The 21,473-nt window shown below is 44.1% G+C and overlaps 1 protein-coding gene across 4 annotated transcripts in view; it reads right to left on the reverse strand.

Moving 5' to 3' along the window:
• The window catches only part of Eml6 (EMAP like 6), a 294,744-nt gene that overhangs the window by 115,489 nt on the left and 157,782 nt on the right, over positions 1 to 21,473 (reverse strand). For all 4 annotated transcript variants that reach the window (XR_013042863.1, XR_013042864.1, XM_076546155.1 and 1 more), the window contains exons 8-9: positions 4,634 to 4,835; positions 805 to 942 (exon numbers count right to left, since the gene is read on the reverse strand). Coding sequence is in view for 2 of the 4 variants with exons in the window: in XM_076546155.1 (XP_076402270.1) it covers positions 805 to 942; positions 4,634 to 4,835 (340 nt within the window). In the remaining 2 variants the exon portion in view is untranslated. The remainder of the gene's footprint in view (positions 1 to 804; positions 943 to 4,633; positions 4,836 to 21,473) is intronic.

The following is a 21,473-nucleotide window of genomic DNA, read 5'->3' on the forward strand; positions in this document are numbered from 1 at the left end:
GGTAATTAATGACCTTATTGTCAATCAATCAGCAGTGAATGGGGACATTGCCCACTAATTTGGTAATAAGTTATGTGTGAGTGGTAACGAGAATTCAGAGTAATAAATTGTGCTAAGAGTACTCAACACTGTTCAGAATTTTCTCCACATAAATCATCCAGCATTCATTTACAGCTGTATTTTTTGCTATACTTACAAAACAGGTGAGCCAAGAGAACAACTAATGCATTCAGAGGGATTCTATAACTGACAGGCAGTTTTTGTCCAGTATAAACAGTTCAGGATGTCAGCAAGCAGGGAGTACTCCATTTGTACCAATTATATGCATGAAATCTTTGATTAAAATTTATTTATAAGAACGTAGTGTTGTTGGGTGCTGCTTTATTATTTCTTCTTTTCCTGGCTTAACTACAGAGCTCACAACTTCAGTCTCAAGCCCCTGGGATCAGATGTCCTCAGGATCTCACTTGGATCTTACAAAGGTCCATATGGAATATGCTAAGGAACTTCTAAATGTACTGGCTGGGATAGCTTCCTCTATGAAATACGGTATTTATTTGCAGCAAATCATACAACATATTATTTCTATGAAGAGACTGAAGACCATAAACAAACTCACATCAGGTCACTGGGTTAGGTTCTATGTCCAAACAGTTTACCAAAGACATCTGGGTTTTCAGTGTTCTGGATTTCAGAATCACAGGTAAGGGATTTCCTAACAGTATGACATATTTTATGAGCAAGATACTACTTAATTTTTAACAAAGGAACATCTCAGAGTACCATTTTCAGTACTGAATGTACCTGACTCGGAGAACAATGAAAGAGCCATCCTTCATGCCCAGGGCTAACTGAGATCCATCAGGGCTGAAGGAGACACTACGGACCGCTTCCTCCATGTTGCAGCGGGCAATCAAGGCATGGTCGGCTAGACTCCACAGCCTAAGGACCAAGAACAGAGTAGAATAAAGACCAATCCAACCTCTCAGCCATCTGCTAACCCAGGGTAGACAACCTGCTCTTCATACTAAAAACAATAAAGTGCATAGTAACTTCATACCCACATCCTTCACCACGGCTTGTCAGAAAAATCTGTGAAAGTGTTTTATCTACCTTTGGGCCACTTTCACCATTCAAAAAACCCGGCAAGAAATATAAGGTGAAATTACATTTGCAAAGATTTTGAGATCCACAGACTAGAAAATATAAACACCACTTTGCAAAGTGTCTTTGGAAATTAGAAATCCTTTATTTATGCTAACGGCTGTTAAGTATGGTGAAATTTTATTTTGTACTAAAATGTTATTTGTATGCTAATAAATAAAGTTGCCCAGGGGTCAGAGCTATTAGCAAGCCATAGGAAAGCTGGGTGGTGGTGGTGGTGGTGGTGGTGGTGGTGGTGGTGGTGGTGGTGCACGCCTTTAATCCCAGCACTTAGTAGGCAAGCTAGGTAGATCTCTGTGTGTTCAGGGATACAGCCAGCATTGGAGACACACGCCTTTAATCTCAATACCAACCATAGAAGACCTGGAGGTCTGTACAGACAGGCAGTGACCAGGCGGTCATGTGGTTGGGTTTACAACCAATGAGAAGGCAGAACCGAAAATCTTTATAAAGACTTTAACACAGGAAGTAGCTCTCTTTCGGAGAGGTAGGACCACCACAGGAGGAAGGGTAAGGTTTTAGCTCTTAGCTCTGTCCTCTTGGCTTTCTTCTTTGCATTGGTTCTGCGTTTCTTATTTAATAAGACGGTTGGTTACATCTACAGTTAACCATGCTCCAAGGGTAGGAATTGCTAGCACTGTGTCTTAGTGTTACTATTGCTGTGATGAAACACCATGACCAAACAAACTTGGGGAGGAAAGGGTTTATTTGTCTTACACTTCCACAACACTGTTCATCAGTAAAGTCAGGTTCATCAGAAGTCAGAGCAGGAACTCAAACAGGGCAAGGTCCTGGAGGCAGGAGCTGATGCAAAGGCCATGGAAAGATTCTTTACTAGCTTGCTTCTATGGCTTTGCTTAGCCTGCTTTCTTGTAGAAGTCAGGACCACTAGTCAGGAATAGTATCACCTACCGTAGGCTGGACCCCTGCCCATCAATCAATAACTAAGAAAATGCCTTACAGCTGGATCTTATGGAGGCATTTTCTCAGTTGAGGTTCCTTTCTTTTCCAGATGACTCTAGCTTATGTCAAGTTGACAATACAATTAGCCAGGGCATGCTGTTATTGTTGGTTTCACAACAAACATTCGTGAGCACTTTTCAAGTAGTTGGTACTTAAGCATATGTATATGGAAACACACATCACATTTGCTGGCTTCCCTGGGGGTGTGTATGTGGGCATCAGAGATAACGAATGAATGACGTCCCTTCTGTAGGTCAGCTCTAGAATTTATTCATGGTTATCAATCAGCAGGTCTTTGCTGTTGGCCCACTACTGGTAGGGCCATGTTTCATGGTGCCAGTAGGCAAAAAGCACAGCTTCTGGTCGAGAAATAGGGACCAGGAGGCAAGCACAGCTCACAGAGCTTTTGGCAAAACTAACTATAGGGTTTCTAGTTCCAGAGCACTTAATCCAGGTACCCCAAACTGAGTGAACCCAGAGAAAATATTTATAACATGCAATAAGACTTTATGTGTTGAATTGGTGGCATTTGATCTCCATAAGGAATTTCCTGATGATGACGATGATGATGCATGATTGAGTACATGTGTGGGAGTTGGTTCTCTCCTTCTACCATGTGAGGTCCAAGGACTAGGCAGCAGATGTCTTCAATCTGCTGAGTTATCAGGCTGACTCTGCGAAGGCTTTCTTAAGATGGTCTTCTCTTCACATGCAATACATGTCTTTGAGAAGGACCAAGAACTTTCAGCTCTGAAACAAACGCAAGTCCCACAAAGCAGTTTCCTTAAGCGCACCCGGCCATTGGGAGGGGTGAGCAGCTGCACAGTGAACACCTGGCTGGTCCTTAGGTAGCCTCTCAATACGCCATCGATTCCTTATGACCCTCGTCTTCAGCCTTGTGCTATTCTTAAGCAATGTGAGTTTTACTTTAGCAGAATGAGGACACCACCCCTCCTTGGTCAGTTGTGCCACCCCTAAGGCTGCTAAGCAGATCTCAAGAAAGCACAGCTTCTACCCTTCTTACTTTAAAGTTCTGCAAAAATACACTCACATGTCTAGCCAATGGTTGAGCAGGGAATACAACAGGTTCTGCCAGCCAGAGCTACCCAGCCATGTTTACAGCTGTGAGACTCAACTCTAAAAATATAAAAGTCAAGGATTTTCGTGAGCTCTTTCCTTCGATGGATAAGAACCAGGTCACAGCATTTGGTTAGCTTTTGGGGTCATGGTATTTGATTAACTTTTGGGGTCACAGGCATTTAGTTAACTTTTGGGGTCATAGGCATTTGGTTAACTTTTGGGGTCACAGGCATTTGGTTAACTTTTGGTCACTGTTTTGGCTGCTTTGACTGCTCTGAGTAGAGTAAAGAAAAAACAAAGTCAAGAGGCGCATATGGCAAAATAAATATTTATGTTGCCTAGGAAGACACTATAACTGCTTCTACAAAGTCTGAAATTAATGAGGTTTACACATTTGGTAGAAACTAGAAAACAAAATTGAGCAGATTATGCTTTGAGAGCTATATAAATCCATACAGTAAGTGGAAAAAAGAAGTGACCTTTAGTATAGTTTACAAGGTTCTATTTTAGCTTCTAAAGCGCAGAAGCAATAATAAATCGATAGATTAGTTGATCACTCTTAACTCCCCATAGCCTTTCTGCTGCTGAGCACTTTAAGCTTTTCAAACACACGCCACTCTGAATGAGTTTAACAGTTGTCAGAATGCTGGACGCGTGCTCATTTTGATCATTGTATCCAATTTTGTGCTCTTAAAGAACAAATGAAGCCGGGTGTGGTGGTACATGCCTTTAATCCAGCACTGGGGAGGCAGAGGCAGCCGGATCGCTGAGATGGAGGCCAGCCTGGGCTACACAGAAAGTTCCAGAACAGCTAGGACTATACAGAGAAACCCTGTCTTGAAAAAAAAAAACAACAACAAAGAACCATGCAAGCACTGACAAAGTTAAACACTGTCTCAGAAATCATCATTCTCTCTTATTTGATGACAGTATTTAAATTTCCATTTCAGAATTCACAACAACAACAATAATAATAAGTTGCTCATGTCCTGAAGATAACCTTAAAATCAGAGCTGAAGGTCTTATGAGGAATGAGGGCCTCTAATTAAATCCTAAAACTGCTGAGCAATCCCTCTGCAGAGGGGCAAGCACATGAATGGGAAATCTTGTCTCAACAAAGAGAAGTGTGTTTAGCTCTTCTCTTGAACTGGAAACACAACTGGAAGACAGCCTAAGTGGTAGTCACACATTTTCACTTCTAAAAAGATTTTCAGGATTTAAGATGGAGCCAAAAAAAAAAAAAAAAAAAAAAAAAACCAACGACAACATGCTAAGAAGCCAAATGCAGCGAGCTAAACAGCCTCACTTCCATTCAGAAATCGTGTTTCTACATTGTGGTTTAGCCTTAGATAACAAACATATTTGGGCAAAAGAAATCTGTTATCCCAAGGAAGTCCATAAGGGTATGGTGGCTCTGGAGCCTCACCTGACAGAGCGGTCGTCACTGCCTGTCACGGCCAGAGGCTTCTTGGGGTGCAAGGCCAGAGCCCAGAGCTCGCCCTCGCAGTGGCCCTGAAGGATGAGCACTGGTTTATCCCGCTCTCGAACGATCACTTCAAATATCTCACTGTCCTGGGTTCCAGCTAGAAGGCGGTCTGCTTTCCAGCACACACTCCGGATAGAGAGGCCTGGCAGAAGAAAAGACATAAAACCAACACTGGAAGTGAGAATTCCACCAAGCTAGCTTCTGACGGCATCCATGTTTAAGTCCCGAAGGTGGAGCATCCGTTGCCCTCGCACGCTGTGACCTTGCTTGCTATAGAGTGTGATCACTCTGCCTGAATCAGGAGACCCATGTGCTTTTACAGAAGACATACTTAAGTACTACATTTTAAATCGCAGAGAAACCAGACTTTATGAAACCTCCATGACCTCTACCTTCTTTGGCCCACTCAAGTCCTTATTGAGTTTGTTATCTATTGACTTGTGCAGGGATTTGTCTCGCAGCAGAGTTAGAAACACACAGCAATTCCATTTTCCTAACTCTCCTGAGTCAGGGCTGTGAGAGGCTCTGGAGCCTGAGCTGCCTTGCTGTCTGGTGTGCAGAGATCCAGAAGCTGCAGATGCCACAGTCACTCCCACTTTATTCTGGATTAGTCAGATCCCCGGGCCAATATTTTACTCTCTGGGGATCAGAGGTATAGACTATAATTATGAAGACCTTGTAATTTATCATCCAAATTTGAACCCCTTTGAAAGTAAAAGGAAAATGTAAAACAATTAAGTTTTCATATTTAAAAAATATATATTGACCAAAAATATAATCTTAATATGCTGAAAGTCCTAATAAATAATTACATCAAAAGTTTCACAAAAATTTGTCACTAAATTCTACTAACACTATTATGAAATGGAAATTTTAAGACAAGGATCATTAAATTGTTTTGTATATATTAGTATGCATTTGTCAAAACCCATGGACTACACATCACCAAGAGAGATCGCTCACGTGAACCATGGACTCAAGCAAACATGCCTGTTGCTGTGGGTGGGATGCTGATGGGTGGGATGTGAGGAGAGGTGCACTGGAGCTCTGCGCTTCCCTAAGTGTCCTAAACCAGCTCCTCAGTGATGCCCCTTCCTCCAGCAGCGCTCACCCAGCTCCTCAGTGATGCCCCTTCCTCCAGCAGCGCTCACCCAGCTCCTCAGTGATGCCCCTTCCTCCAGCAGTGCTCACCCAGCTCCTCAGTGATGCCCCTTCCTCCAGCAGCGCTCAGCAGCGCTCACCCTTCACTCTCACCCATGTCTACGCTTACGATCCTTAGCAATCTGGTGATTTGATTGATAAATAAAAAGTTAAAGGGATTTTTTTGAACACCATGAATACTATGTCAGTTACATTTTTGTAGAGAATAAAATAAACTCTTGGTCAATGATTTTTTTTAAATCTGTTTTTAAAAACCTTAAGTAATGCTAAGTCAGATGGGATACTAAGGGAACAGATTGGTGATTTAGGATTTCTAGAAACCTTGGCTGCAATCCAGATCTGTGGTCTTCAAAGGTGCACGAGATACTTCATTTATCTGTTTTCTGATCCCTTCCCTCCCCCCCCCACCCCCCCCACCCCCCCCCCACCTCCCTCTCTCCCTCCCTCTCTCCTGCCTTCCTTCCTTTGACACAAAGCTATTTGTTAGTGAGATAAGTCTCTTTGCCTGACATTTGGCATTTTATCTGGTACAGTGTGCAAACGTGTTCTTCCTCCACCTCTGTAACCTTTTGCGGGGGGAGTGAAGGAGTTCAGAAAAGTACTAAGTGTTAGAATTCCTAGCCACTCCCCCAGCTACATGACCACCTGTGCTGGCAAGATGCTTAGTCATCCCAGGGCCTTACCCTAAATAATCCCTGCGCTGTGATCACATAATCTATGCACGTGTGGTATAGCTACACTTATGCGCATGTGGGGGGCCCCACTTATCTTCCTTATCTTTCTTCCTGCACAGGCATTCCATCGGCCTATGCACACCCCTTCTGTTCCCTTCCCTTCATAAACTCTTATAGTGGGTTTTGTTGTGCCTCGTGGCTTTTCTTGCATGGTAAACAGTGCTGCTTAATAAATAACACACACACACACACACACACACACACACACACACACACACACACCAGCCCGGCATCATACACATACACATGTACACACATGAACACACACACACACACACACCAGCCCAGCATCATACACATACACATGTACACACATGAACACACACACACACACACCAGCCCAGCATCATACACATACATATGTACACACATGAACACACACACACACACACCAGCCCAGCATCATACACATACACATGTACACACATGAACACACACACACACACACACACACCAGCCCTGTGTCATACACATACACATGTACACACATGAACACACACACACACACACACACACACACACACACATACACACACATACAAACAAACATACTCAGAAACCAAGATGAATTTTCCAGCTCTGCCAAGTTACACCGCACACAGTACTTCCAGATTGCATCCAGGGAATTCCTAGGAGGGCCTGCTCCAGGGGTCTGGCTGGGAAAGGAATTCAGAATGTAAATTAAGACACAGGAAGCAGAGGCTCCTACCTGCTTTCCAGTCTGTATCTCACAATCTGGGTTTTTATAGAGCCCCTTGGAATAAAAAAATAAAAGCTTCCAGTGAACTAACCAGTTTAGCAGGGAAACTCAACACTTAGCAAGAGCAAGAGGCTGAACTGACAAGGCAGTGGACTTGGTGGGAAAAGTGGGGAGGAAATAGAAAACAGGAGGGGGAAGAGGAGAGACAGAGGGGGGCAAGAGAGAAAAGGGGCAGTACACGTCGTCGGTCACTTGTAACAAGCCTGTGAGCTGTGAGCGTTTCCTCTCAGAGGCCACCTCAGGGTCTCTGTCTGTTCTTCAGACAGATAGGTTATCTTTCGTCCTGTCAGAGCAGCCTACTCCAAGGGCCCTTAATGACACCAGGTAGCTTTCTTTTTCTGAGATAACCATTTTAAATAGAAATTACTTCCCAAGGACACATCAGTGGGAGAGCTGGATTCAAGACTGAGTCACACCCGCTTGCTTCATAATTGCCCCTCTGCAAAGAGCCTTGCAGTCTCCCTCAGGCCCTTCAGAGAGGCCCTGCAGAGTGACATCCTGAGAAGGCTGCAGGACTTCATTCTCCTGTCTGTCCAGGCTTTGATTTTCACTTCCCTGACACAAGTACAGAGAAAAGGACTGTAATCACAGTCCTCACTGGCTGGCCAAGGCAGCCATTGCGTCCATAAGTAATTAAGCTGTCTGCTTCTTTATCTTCTGCTTTGGGAGTCAAGAAATAAGCTACTGTTTAGGTTAAAGGTTAAAGGTTAAAAACCCGCTGGTAGGGAATGAAAAGCAGGAAGGATTGCTTTCATTATTGAAAGCCACAGAAATGCTCTTCTTCTTTAAGACGCAAGCGATGGGTGTTTTTGACAGCGTGGTAAGGTGTCTATATTGGATTTCATGCACTAGGCTGAGAAAGGTACTGGATAAAATGCCAAATGTCAGGCAAAGAGACTTACCTCACTAACAAATAGCTTTGTGTCAAAGGAAGGAAGGCAGGAGAGAGGGAGGGAGAGAGGGAGGGAGAGAGGGAGGTGTGGGAGTGGGGGGAGGGAAGGGATCAGAAAACAGATAAATGAAGTATCTCGTGCACCTTTGAAGACCACAGATCTGGATTGCAGCCAGGTTTCTAGAAATCCTAAATCACCAATCTGTTCTCCTAGTATCCCATCTGACTTAGCATTATTTAAGGTAGAGCCTGACCTTGGTACATGTGGACAGCAGATGGCAGTAGAGAGCAAACTACCCATTCAAACCTGAAACCTAAGGCAGAAACCAAATTCTTAAAACCTTTGCCCTGGTTTCCTATTCCTTTAGAAGACAGGGAACAACGTCCTCCCAGTGCTTTCTGTCACAGTTGCCAGGCTGGCTTGAGGAGAGCTGGCCTGCCAGCCTCAACACAGGCCTCACTGTTAAAGGGCAACGCTTATGTTCACTAGTTAGCTGCATGTATGGATTTACACTCCAGCCCTCCTAGGGACAGCACGAACTATTTATCCTTCCAAACCCTCAGTTTTCACTGCTCTAAGTGAAGGTGACATCTGCACTCCCATTCACAGCACTGTGTGATTTCAATACCAATGCTGGACCTAGTTAGAGCCTAACATCTGAGGAATTAATTGATCAACGTATGTTATTATTCTAACCAGCAGGTCTTTGTGCATTGTGGGGGTCTTTTTTTAAAGATCATGTCTCAATCTAGAACAATTTTCTGTGTGGAGGTCTTGTATAATATTAGAGGAACCAGCCTTAATATTACACATCCCAGGGGCTCAGGAGAGAGAACTACTGACGGCGAGGACTGTTTTCAGGAAACAGAATCTCAGCACACCGAGCTCTATAGTCCACTTGTTTTAATTCCTCTGGCATAACATCCTTTATACACAGCTTCAGTTCTGTTCTCATGTCTAGCTCCTTTCTTGCCTGATTTCTCTATATATATCCACTGTCCCTTCTAGGTTCTATCTTAATTCCTTCATCTAGTTCTGCCCCTTCTAGGTTCTCATCCATCTTGTTCCTTCCCATATCATCTCCTCTCCTGTCTCCTCTCTCCTCTTCTCGTTCTACCTCATCTTGTTCTTCCTCATCTTCCATCTCGTTCCTCTTGTCCTCTCTTCTAGCCCTTCAATCTAGTTCTTCCCCATCTCAGTTCGTTCCTCTCAAGTTCTTACCCATCTAGTTCTTCCATTCTCTTCTCTCTTCTCTGTCCTCTCGTGCCCTGGGAGTCCTGGTATATATACACTTACAAGCAGTATTCCCTTAGCAGTGCAAAACCAGGCTTCCAGGGTCAAATGGAGGGGTGATAAGAATCACACAGGGAGGCAATAACCGTTAATTATCACTTGCAACCCCAAAGGGAAGTGACCAATGGGGAAATGAATTAACTAAAGGCTAAATTCAGGTAATATCTAAGAAGAGGGTTCTTATGTGCTCAACTATAATCTTTTTTTTTTTTTTTTTTTGGTTTTTCGAGACAGGGTTTCTCTGTGTAGCTTTGCGCCTTTCCTGGAACTCACTTGGTAGCCCAGGCTGGCCTTGAACTCACAAAGATCCACCTGCCTCTGCCTCCCGAGTGCTGGGATTAAAGGCGTGCGCCACCACCGCCCGGCTACTCAACTATAATCTTAAACGTGGTTGGTAGAAAGTGTTAAGAATCTATAAGTTGCTAGGTCAATGGGAGAAATAAAACTGTCTTCTTTTTTCCTGTAGCTCCTGACTGTCCAAGCTATCTGCCATTTTTCTGCAGGGTGGGGGAAAGTGTGCTCAGTCGCTAGGCAACCTGTGTACAGCTAGATGCCTCTGGTGATAGTTAAAGGGAGATCTGGAACTGGTGGTAAGGTTTGGGAAAAGAGGAAGTAAGGCTTAATTGGCACATCCGCCAGGCCTTCTCAAACAGGTAGCCTGGATGCTTAAGTCTGTTCTTAGAGAGTACAGAGGTATCTCTGATAAGGTACTTTCCTCCATCCGGTGATGGACCTGGCCGGATGCTATCAATAATGATAATTACAGGGAGGCTTGAACTGGGAGTTCTGGCTGAGCATAGCTGTTAGCACAGAAGTTTATCTAAATATTCCTAGAAGTGGTTAGGTAAGTAGTTAGAGGTCTATAAAGTTAGTAAGGCTGTAAGAAAGGAGGGGTCTGAGCTAAATTGTGTAAAGCTATTACTTAATGTCTACCTGACCTAGGCGGTGTCCCCTTGTGGAATTTACCTTAAGTCAGGAGACTCGCCTGTGGGTTGTTATCACTGTTAATCCTCGGAAATTGGGTGACCACCTGGGTGATGTCTCCTTTAGTCCTTGAAAGTGGCTAGGGGAGAAATCTGATTCCAGAGAAAGCCTTTCCTGAGACTGTTCTCCAAATGCCTGGAATGTGTATGTCTAGAGAGTGATCAGTCCACATTGTTAGCCCTTCTTAGGGAAAAATCAATTGGGGAAACTATGAAGGAACACATGATTTTCATAACAGAATACAGCTGATATATAACAAGCCAAGTAACACCAAAAACTCCTTGGGATTTGGCTTCCTCTGGAGGAATTCCCTGATTCCTCCAGGTAGTGACTTTGCCATAACCAGCTGAGTTCTTATGATATTCCTGAGGCCTGCAGCATGGAGGTCTGTTGTAGAATATTATTTTAAGATGTATTACATTTGTTTATGCTGTGGAACATTTGTTTAATGATGTAAAGATGTGTTGCATTCTTTTATGCTGTATTTGTTTAACTCTGTGAAGCTGTGTTACTTTGCCTGTCTAAAACACCTGATGGTCTAATAAAGAGATGAATGGCCAATAGCAAGGCAGGAGAAGGATAGGTGGGGCTGGCAGGCAGAGAGAATAAACAGAAGAAGAAAGAAGAAAGAGCAAGAGAACAAGGAGAGGAGGAACCCAGGGGCCAGCCACCCAGCCACCCAGCCAGCCATAGAGTAACAGTGAAAGATTTATAGAAGTAACAGAAAGGTAAAAGGCCAGAGGCAAAAGGTAGATGAAACAATTTGTTAAGAAAAGCTGGCAAGAAACAAGCCAAGCTAAGGCTGGGCATTTACAATTAAGAATGAGCCTCCATGTGTGATTTATTTGAGAGCTGGGTGGCAGGCCCCCCAAAAGAGCAAAACAAGTAAGAGAAAAACCAACAACTACAGAGGTCAGACTCTGGTCCCATGAGAAGTCACCCAGGAACTCTGAGGAAGCTATTGTCTGCTACTCCCCTTCAGAGGGTCTTGCTGTTCAGCTGATCCTTTTGCTATTCTAAAGTGCTGGTGCTGCAAATCCTCAGAAGGCGGATGGTGGTCTAACAGAGAAAATTATCCATGGACTGAAATGGCCTTTCTCCGAGAAAGGCCAACTGACAGTAGGGAGGAGCGAGATTTAAACCCGCTGTCAGAGGCCCGGAGATACACAGAGAGCACAGGGCAACCTCTCCAGCAACTCCCAGGCATCAGCATCTTCATGAACTATCTAAAACAAGCCTGGACCCCACTCGGATTTCCTCTTGGTTGGTGTGGATTGGAGTGGTATGGGTGGGATTGGGTGGGTCTGGCATAGTGTAGCTGACCCAAGGCTGAAAATATTGCCTCCCATGCCCAGTTAGAGTGCTATCCAGGTGATTGTAAATAATGGTTCTTCAGCCGAGGTTGAAAACTCCAACCCAGTACGTTAGAAAAGCTAAGGCCTAGTGATTCAAGGCAAAAGCCTACAAATATGGTGGTATTCTATTTGTACTGAAATGTGATTTTTAATTGTATGTTAATAAATAAAGTTGCCCGGGGGTCAGAGCTATTAGAGCCATAGAAAGAGCATGGCGGTGGTGGCGCACACCTTTAATCCCATAGATCTCTGTGTGTTCAGGGATACAGCCAGCATTGGAGACATACGCCTTTAAGACCTAGAGGGCTGTACTTACAGGCAGTGACGAGGCAGTCATGTGTTTGGGTTTACAACCAATGAGAAGGCAGAACAGAAAGACTATTTAAAGACATACACACAGGAAATAGATCTCTTTCGGAGAGCTAGGACCACTGCAGGAGGAAGGGTAAGATTTTAGCTCTGAGCTCTGACCTCTTGGCTTTCTTTTTTACATGGATTCTGTGTTTCTTATGTAATAAGATGGTTGGTTACATCTACATACATAGCTTTTTGAAAAAATCCAACAAGCAAGTACTGCAGGTGGGAAGTGAGGATCTCCACTGACAGCCCTGAGCCCACAGACAATGGTGATTTAGGAGGAGATATTATCAACTTTGTGGACCATGATGGGCTCCAGAAAATCATCTGAGAACCCTGAGAAAATCACACAGAAACTTCACATTTACACCAGGCTGGGAATGGCTCAGTGAATCAAAATTCTTTGCTGTGCAAGAACACCCAAGTTCAGATTCCCAGCCTCTACACGGGCATGGAGGCACACACCTACAATCACAACATGGGAGACAGGGTCAGGAGAATCCCAGGGCTCACTGACCAGCCAGGCTAGCTAATAGGTGACCTTCAGTCTCAAACAATGAGGTGGAGAGTCATTGAACATGAAGTAATTGAATGTTCAACTAGAAGCATCACCCCTATTGACTAGCATTCATGGTGTTGGAAAGCACTCTGCATACTGCTGGAGGTGTAAAGTCATCATCAACATCACCCAACTACAAACCCTTGACCTGCCTGCAAGATAGACTGATGCAGTAGTGGCACACAATCACGGGAGTAACCAACCACATTTTGTTTATATTTAAGGACCACTTCATGATACAGAACCCATACCTGACATTGCTAAAGTGGCGAAGAGCCTGAGATGAGATGGGTCATGGGCCTCGGGGAAACCTAATGTCAAATTCTGCTAAGGGAACGTAGCAATAAAGTGATTCCTAATGACATACAGCTATACCCATAGATTAGTGCATCCACAGGGCAGATTCTTCTAGCAGTGTGGTGGTATTGTGTTCCCCAAAACATTGTGCACACTAATAAACTTATCTGGGGTCAGAGAACAGAACAGCCACTAGATACAGAGGCTAGAAAATGGTGGCACACACACCTTTAATCCTAGCATTTCAGAGGCAGTAATCTACCTGGATCTCTGTGTGTTCAAGGATACAGCCAAGTATGGTGATACACGCCTTGAATCTCAATACCAACCATAGAAGACCTGGAGGTCTGTACAGACAGGCAGTGACGAGGAGGTCATGTGGTTGGGTTTACAACCAATGAGAAGGCAGAACAGAAAGTCAATAAAAAGACAGATACACAGGAAGTAGGTTTCTTTCTGAGGGGAAGGACAACAGCGGGAGTGAAGGGTAAGAAGTTTTTTTAGTATCAGCTCTTCACTACTGCTCTGACCTCTTGGGCTTTTAGCTCTGAAAAAAAGGGGGGGGGGCGTTGGGGATTTAGCTCAGTGGTAGAGCACTTGCTTAGCAAGCACAAGGCCCTGGGTTCAATCCTCAGCTCAAAAAGGGGGGGGGCCTGGAGAGATGGCTCATAGGTGAAGAGCACTGACTGCTCTTCCAGAGGTCCTGAGTTCAATTCCCAGCACCCACATGGTGGCTCACAACAACCATCTGTAATGACATCTGGAGCCCAGCGTTTGTGGTACAAATTCACGAAAAAGCTACTTGCCTGTGGCCTTGCAGGCCCCCCGCTCAGGCCCGAGCTACACTTGGCCAGTTGTGGTGGTGTACACCGACAGTATTTGCTGAAAGAGGCAGAGGCAGGAGGATCCCGAATTTGAGGCCAGCCTGGGAGGCTTTCTAAGGAGAAGCTGTGGCCAGGGCCTAGCCACAAACTGTGGCGGCAGGAGGACCATGAAGGTAGTGGCTGCTGTTTCGAGTTGCTGGCTGCTTCTCATCGTGTTGGTGACTGCGTTGATGCTGTTATCTAGGACAAAAAGTTTACTGCTGCTGGTTCAGAGAAGAATTGCCAGGACCATCGTGTTACAAGAAAGCGTTGGCAAAGATCAGTTTGGAAAAGTTTGGTAAGACAAATGGTGGGGAGAAACTGCTGTGAAGATTTTCTCTTCTTTGGAAGAACGTTCATGGTTCTGAGAGATAGACATTTATCAGACTGTGATTGCTCCAAACCACAGAGGAGGCAAAAAAAAAAAAAAAAAAAAGTCTTCAGGGAACCACGACCACACCTAATAGTGACTTTGAAATCTTCAAAAAGATGACAGGAGCCCACAACAATGATTCCACATGGACTATGGTAAAACCATTAAGCTGATTGACACCATGGAAAGATCGACTTTGGACTACAAACTGCTTAGGACAATTTCGAGATGGCTAGCTGAGATGATCCAGATTCACAGACAACTTGAGCAAGGACTTGAGACAAGTCCTACATTTTCCCATTATGCAGAAGCTGGACAAATGATACAACTAACTCTCTCAGGACTTGAAAATTAACCCCAAAATTTTCTTTTCAGGATTCCCTAAATATGTCTTGACCCCCAGAAAGCAGGAAGTAATTTTAAGAAAATGTCACCCACATCCCCAAGACGTGGGATGGGAGGTTTTGGTTGTTTAATGAGTTATGGATATTGTCATTGTTTATGATGGTTGGTTACAAGTTGTTAATTGTTAGTGGTCAGGAAAAAAGCTGAACATGGAAATTAGATTCAGAGGTTTTGTTTAAAAAAAAGGAAAAAGAAAGAAGAGAATATAGATATGAGGTAGATCATATCTGAGTTCAATTCCCAGCACCCACTCTACTCTGAGAAAAAAGATAAAGAAATAATAAATGAGTATATCACTGAATCTACTCTAAAAAGAAAAAGGGGGAGATATAAAAATGACAAAAGGTAGATTACTGAATCTATTATGAAAAGAAAAAAGAGAATATAGATATAATACGATAAAAGGGAGATTATTGAATCTACTTTTAAAAAGGAACTACTTGTTTTAAATAGGATAAGTAATGAAATTTTTTTGTCTGAGTTTATCAAATGTTACTGGACTGGACATTGTTAATATATATAATGGAGTTTTTTTATCTGAACCTGTCAAATGTTAATGGACTAGACATTGTTAATGTAATTCTTGACTGTATATACTGTACATATTTATTGGATAGTTTTTCTTGTATTAGTTATAAGCTTTTTTAAATTTTAGACAAAAAGGGGAAATGTGGTGGTATTGTGTTCCCCAAAATATTGTGCACCCTAATAAACTTATCTGGGGTCAGAGAACAGAACAGCCACTAGATACAGAGGCTAGAAAAGGTGGCACTCACGCCTTTAATCCTACCTGGATCTCTGTGTGTTCAAGGATACAGCCAAGCATAGTGACTCGCCTTTAACCCCAGGGAGTGATGGCAGAAAGCGGAAAGGTATATAAGGCGTGAAGACCAGAAACTAGAAGCCGTTAGCTGGTTAAGCTTTTAGGCTTTTGAGCAGCAGTTCAGCTGAGATCCATTTGGATAAGGACTTAGAGGCTTCCAGTCTGAGGAAACAGGATCAGCTGAGGAATTGGCAAGGTGAGGTGGCTGTGGTTTGTTCTGCTTTTCTGATGTTCCAGCATTCACCCCAATACCTGGCTTCAGGTTTGTTTTTACTAATACGACCTGTTACGATTCGTGCTCCATAGCAGTGGGTGGCAATTAACTGGGCAATGTGCAGAAAGTGAGAGACTTCAGAGTCCTCACTCCCAGATAGGAGGTTGTCATCAAACCCCACCCCGAGGCTCAGGAATCTGTGTCAAAGGTGAGGCAGGATTGTAGGAGCCAGAGGTAGTGGCTGACGCCAAGGAGACAGCTCTAGACATGAGAGGGCGGATGCACATACGTGATGGTGTCTCAGAGACTGACAGCATGCACTGCACAGGCACACACTAGACAAAAATCCCAGCACTGAGAGGGGAAGTGAACACCAGCCCCCTCCCCCCCCCAACTAGGAAGCTGTTTGCAAATGATACCTGCTGGGAAAGGTAAGATCATTTTCTCCACTGCAGTATCATTCGGTATATAAATCACACTTTAGGGCAGTTGTTTTTTTTTTAATGTTTTATAAAATCTTTATTGACAAATAAGTCACATAGTATACAATTTGTCTGTTTGTACAATTTGATAGACTTTCATCCAGCATCCTCATATTGTTTTGTTATTTTTTTGTCTTACTTTTTTTGTTTGTTTTGATTTTCATTTTGGGGAGAGAAAGTAAGAGGATGAACGTGAAGTTGGATAGGTAGGAAAGTGCGTAGGATCTGAGAAGAGTTGGGGACATGAAAATATTATCACAGTATATAAATATCAAAATAAATATATGGTATCAAAATTTAAATGGTAATAATTTTCAAAAAAAAAGAAGGGGGAGAGCAATAACTGAAGCTCTGGCATTGACTGCTGCTCTTCACATGTGTGTACACACACACATCCCTGCATACACACATACACCACGCATATGCATGTGTGAACGAACACACATAGGTTATATGATTTGCCAAATCATACATCAAGAAATGGAAATAAAAGGTGGATTCAGGCAGCTAAGAGCTTCCCATAAAAAGTGTATTTCCTATCTCTGTCATGTACCCAGGACAGGGACGCAAGGGCTGTTTAAGACAGAGTGACTGCCATCTCCTAGAAACCTGGCCTTGCTGAGGATACAATTCCAAGGACTGCCTAGGAGTGAAAAAAGGAAAAGCAGTAAAAAGAGAATGAGATTTCACTCAGAAGGAACAGGGAGGTTAGCAGGGCTTTCTGTTCACAGAAACAGATCACCTAGGGAGTCCCCAAAGCTCCTGGCACAGACAGGTTTTCTGATGCCTTAAAGGCAACCCTGAGGACAAAACTGACAACTCTGGGAAACAACAGGGAGGAAGGTCAGCATCCCCTGGGGACTGCTGAGCACAGACAACCAGGGACAAAACTGGCCTCATGATTCTGGGGACCCAATATAAAACGGGAGTGTTGGGTTCCTTAATTATATAATTATAAAAATATAATTAAGAAATACTAAGTAGCCAGCCTGTTGGGAGCCATGTGGTCTAGTTTTGGATCCGCATGAACACTTGTCTGATGGGTCTCCATGAGACGACACCTGTGGAGATGGTCTTTGGCTTGGCGAGGACCAGTGGGCTCAGGACAGTGTGGAAGGCTGCTGAGCCCGAGCAGCCTGCACGCTTTCTTATTTCTCATAATGAGGACTCTCCGGGCAGTTTTTAGTTTCACTTTGTCACCCACACATGGGGCAGGTGCCATCATTCCCAGTGATCCCATTTTTTTTTTTTTCTTAAGTATTTTTCCCTAAAATTCTTTGGGAACTGATACTTCTCGGGTTTCTTATCTGGAAATACCAGCTGTCACTCCAGACCCTGGGAACTCTTCTGATTCAGTGATGACAGAATCCGAGGTGATAAAAGTTAATGGGTACATATAAGGAAGCAAAATAGGGCCATCAACTACGTCTCCTAATTCTGGGAAAAAAACATTAAGATGCAAAAAGAGTGCCTTATCAGAGTTTGCCCCTTACAGAGAGGCATAGGCAAACAGGGCCCTTCTGTAGGATAAGGGAGCAGCTGCAAGCTAACTGTATGCAAGCAGCTTACAGCAAGTCACCCCTGTTTCTGTAAATATGCTTTGTTAAAGTTTGAACAATATCGTTGTTCTTGAGAATGGGTTCCCTTGTTTATCACCTTTTAGTTTTGTAAGGATAGGATGTGCCTGGCTGGATAGTTAGCCAAGCTAACAAAATGCTCAGCATTGTTTTTGGTTTAAACGTTGTTTTGATGTAAATGTTAATGCTGGAAGGTAGGAAAATCATGTTTGTTCTGAAGTATAAGTAAAGATGGGTCCAGCTATTCAGGGAGCCGTTCACACAGCTTGTGGTTGTATTTCCTTCTTACGATTACGCGCCCCTTTGCCATCTCAGACCCAAACCCGGCTGTGGGGGAGCTGTCAATTGTTTACGCCTGTAATCCCAGCACTAACTAAGGAGGCTGAAGCAAGGGGATCACCAGGAGTTCAAAGCTAGCTTGGGCAGATTCTGTCTCAAAGCAATAGAAACAGAAGGAATAAAGTAAGGAAAGGAGGTGGAAAGAAGAAAGGAAAAAAGAAAAAGCTGAATAGAAGTGTCCTGTGGCAGTGTGAAAGAAAGTGGCCTCCACAGGCTTAGTCACCAGTTAGTGGAACTGTTTGGGAGGGTTTAGGAAGGATGGCCTTGCTGGAGTGGGTGTGGCCTTGTTGGTGGCCTTGTATCACTGGGGGTGGGCTTTGAGGTTTCACAAACCCACGCCAGGCCCTGTCTCTGTCTGTGCCTGCTGTCTGATATAAACCCTCAGTGTCATGCCTGTCTGACCAAAGCCCCAATTAAACGTTTCCTCTATAAGAGTTGGCATGGTCATGGTGTCTCTTCACAGCTATAGAACACTGACTAAGGCAAGCAGTTACAGTTCTTCACAAATAAGAACTAAAGTAACAGCGCATAGTGATATTTCTGGGAGGATGTGGGTAAACTGGGACTCAGTAAGAGAAAGACAGTAACAATAAGATTCAGAAGCCTGGGATGACAGCATAAACTAACCACCCAGCATCCACCAGCCAGGACAGGAGAGACTCTTTTTTGCAGGGAGAGATGTGGCTGACTGTCAGTGCAGATGCCAGAGACCCTAACTGTAGGAGATTATGAGTTCTTGATGGCTTGTGTCACACTGAGAGAAGTAGCCTGCTCTCTGCACAGTAGTCCTGCTTTAGAAGAACTCACACCCAGAGAATTCCCAGTGCTACCGTCAGAGGCTGTCTTTAAAAAGGAGCCATGGGTTGAAATTGGGACTCCATAGACCTTCTGTTACATTGGCTTCAGGGGAAGCTGCCTTACTAACCAACTTAACCCAGTATAGCAGCTGTAGGACACAGGTATCTTGCCACAGAGAAAATTAAAGGATAAAACCCTTCAGAACCAGGTGCTCAGGGGCATGCCTTCTGAGACCAAAGGCGGCCAGTGTGTGTGGACTGCTGCCAGGGCCAGGACTGAAGGCATGGGTGCAGTTTCTGCCACATCTTAACCTTACCCTGTGATGCAGTGTCCTGTGGCTCACAGGTAAACAGGGATGCTGGTGGTCCCCACTGCTGCCTCACCCTCACGTTTATGGAAGCTTGAGCTCCAACCACAAGTCTCTCTAAGCCAGAACATTTCATTAAATGGCAATGGGGAATACTGAGTCCCCTGCTAACACCAGCCTACATGGTTCCTGCCATTGCCTTACACCTCTGAGCACTATTGTCAGGACAGAATGCATACACCATCGACGGCGTGCTGCAGCTTCTATCACCACCTCTTCCTCTTTCCCCAGTGCCAAAGCCTTTGCAATAATCAGAGCTAACCGCTAAGGCCTGAGAGGGCTGAGAGGGCCACGCAAATATCATGACAGGCTCCAAATCACTCAATTAAGGATTAGGCCTCAATTCCTGCTTCTTGAAACTGAGCAGGCAGTTTCTAAGGAAGCCACGAACAGAGGACAATCAACCACTGGTGCCCCTGACAGCAGGCTGAGGAGAACTGCACGTACCAGGCCTGAGCCAGCCCCCCAGAATGTACTAGACCTTAGCCAGCCCCCCATAGCAGCTCAAGGTAATAACCAAATAAGGACAAAGCCTGTCCCCAAATGGAAAAGCTATAGCCTTAGCCAGCCCCTGCTAGCCCTAGCCAGTTAGAAAGGGTGAATGCACTTACCTAGCATGTGCCAGAACCTGGGCTCAATGCCCAGACACAAAACAGTTTTAAGGAAGTATCAGGGAGCAAGGAGAGGAAGGAAGAGATGGTAGTGATGACATTGGAGGAAGAGAAGAAAGAGAAAAAAAATAGTGTCCCTGGTAACATTATTAAGTAAACTAATCTCTGCATTTGTGAGTACTCAAAGTGAGTGGAGAAAGCCCTAACTGAAGTTCTCAGAGAATATGCATGGTTGAAAAGGGTACAACCATGTTGAAGACTCCAAGGCCTTAGACCATGGGACAGCAGGAAAAGCCATTACCCATATGACCCAGGCTCAAGAGAAATGACAAAGCTTTCCCCAGAGTCTGAGCATTTGAATGTGAGTGTTTATGGAGGATTGGCCAATGCGTGCAAAGACTAGCAACTGCAACTGCTCCTCCCAGATGTTCCCAGCCTGAGACCACTGTGCACAGTGACAGGCTAGTCCTTCACCCGGTACTGTATTTAATAAGGGTGCTGAGGCTCCCTGTTGCTGTGGTAGCAGTAGCAAAACCCCACCACATCCTGGCTTTACTGTTTTGTGTGTGTGTTGTTCATTCCCTTGTCAAGGTTCCAGTACCCAAGCCCAGCTAGATGCAGCAATAAGCAGGAAAGAAGAGTAAGTAAACAAAGCCATAAATGATAAAGTAGACACTGTAACATATTTTTATTAGAGAATTCGGGGTTCCTTTGTGGGGTTCTTAGACTCTTTAGTGAAAGGTTTAGAAACAGACTCATAATTTTATTAGAGAGCACAGTGACAGAGCAGGCCAGCTAATCCCCAGCAGCTGCTGGGAGGGAGGAGATGAAAAGAGAAACAGAATCAGGCATTTTGAATGAGGGTCCAAGAAAGGAAGGAGGTTCAGCAGTGGAGGTCGGCATGCATTGCACGGCCAGGGGTGGGTATCTTCATACAAGGAGTGAGAAATCCCCGAGTGTCCAGGGATAAGCACACTTAGGATTTTGGCCAGTATGCAAAAGAAAAAGAGAAGGAAAAGAAAAAGTTACGCGGGCTGGAGAGATGGCTCAGAGGTTAAGAGCACTGACTGCTCTTCCAGAGGTCCTGAGTTCAATTCCCAGCAACCACATGGTGGCTCACAACCATCTGTAATGAGATCTGGCGCCCTCTTCTGTATACATAATAAATAAATAAATCTTAAAAAAAATATATATATATATATATATATATATATATATATATATATATATATAAAAGAAAAAGTTACGCGTTTCTGAGTTAGAATTCAGAAGTCCATGGACAAGCCACAGGGTGGAGGCTCTGTATGTGTTTACATGGAAGAACGTTTTTGGGGAAGAATACATTATCTTATTAAGGGAATACTTATTCCTCCCATCTGCTTAGCATGGCTTTGGGTGATCAGATTTCCTATGAGGTAGATTTCTATACCTGACTGATAGTTCCAGGTGACTTGACTCTTAAGAAAAAAGGCAGCAGTGTGTAATGTTCTAATCTTTGGAGCAAACGAGAAGATCATGTCTCTAGCCAGGCCAGA

Source organism: Peromyscus maniculatus, chromosome 10, assembly GCF_049852395.1.
Source record: "Peromyscus maniculatus bairdii isolate BWxNUB_F1_BW_parent chromosome 10, HU_Pman_BW_mat_3.1, whole genome shotgun sequence".
Lineage (NCBI taxonomy): Eukaryota > Metazoa > Chordata > Mammalia > Rodentia > Cricetidae > Peromyscus > Peromyscus maniculatus.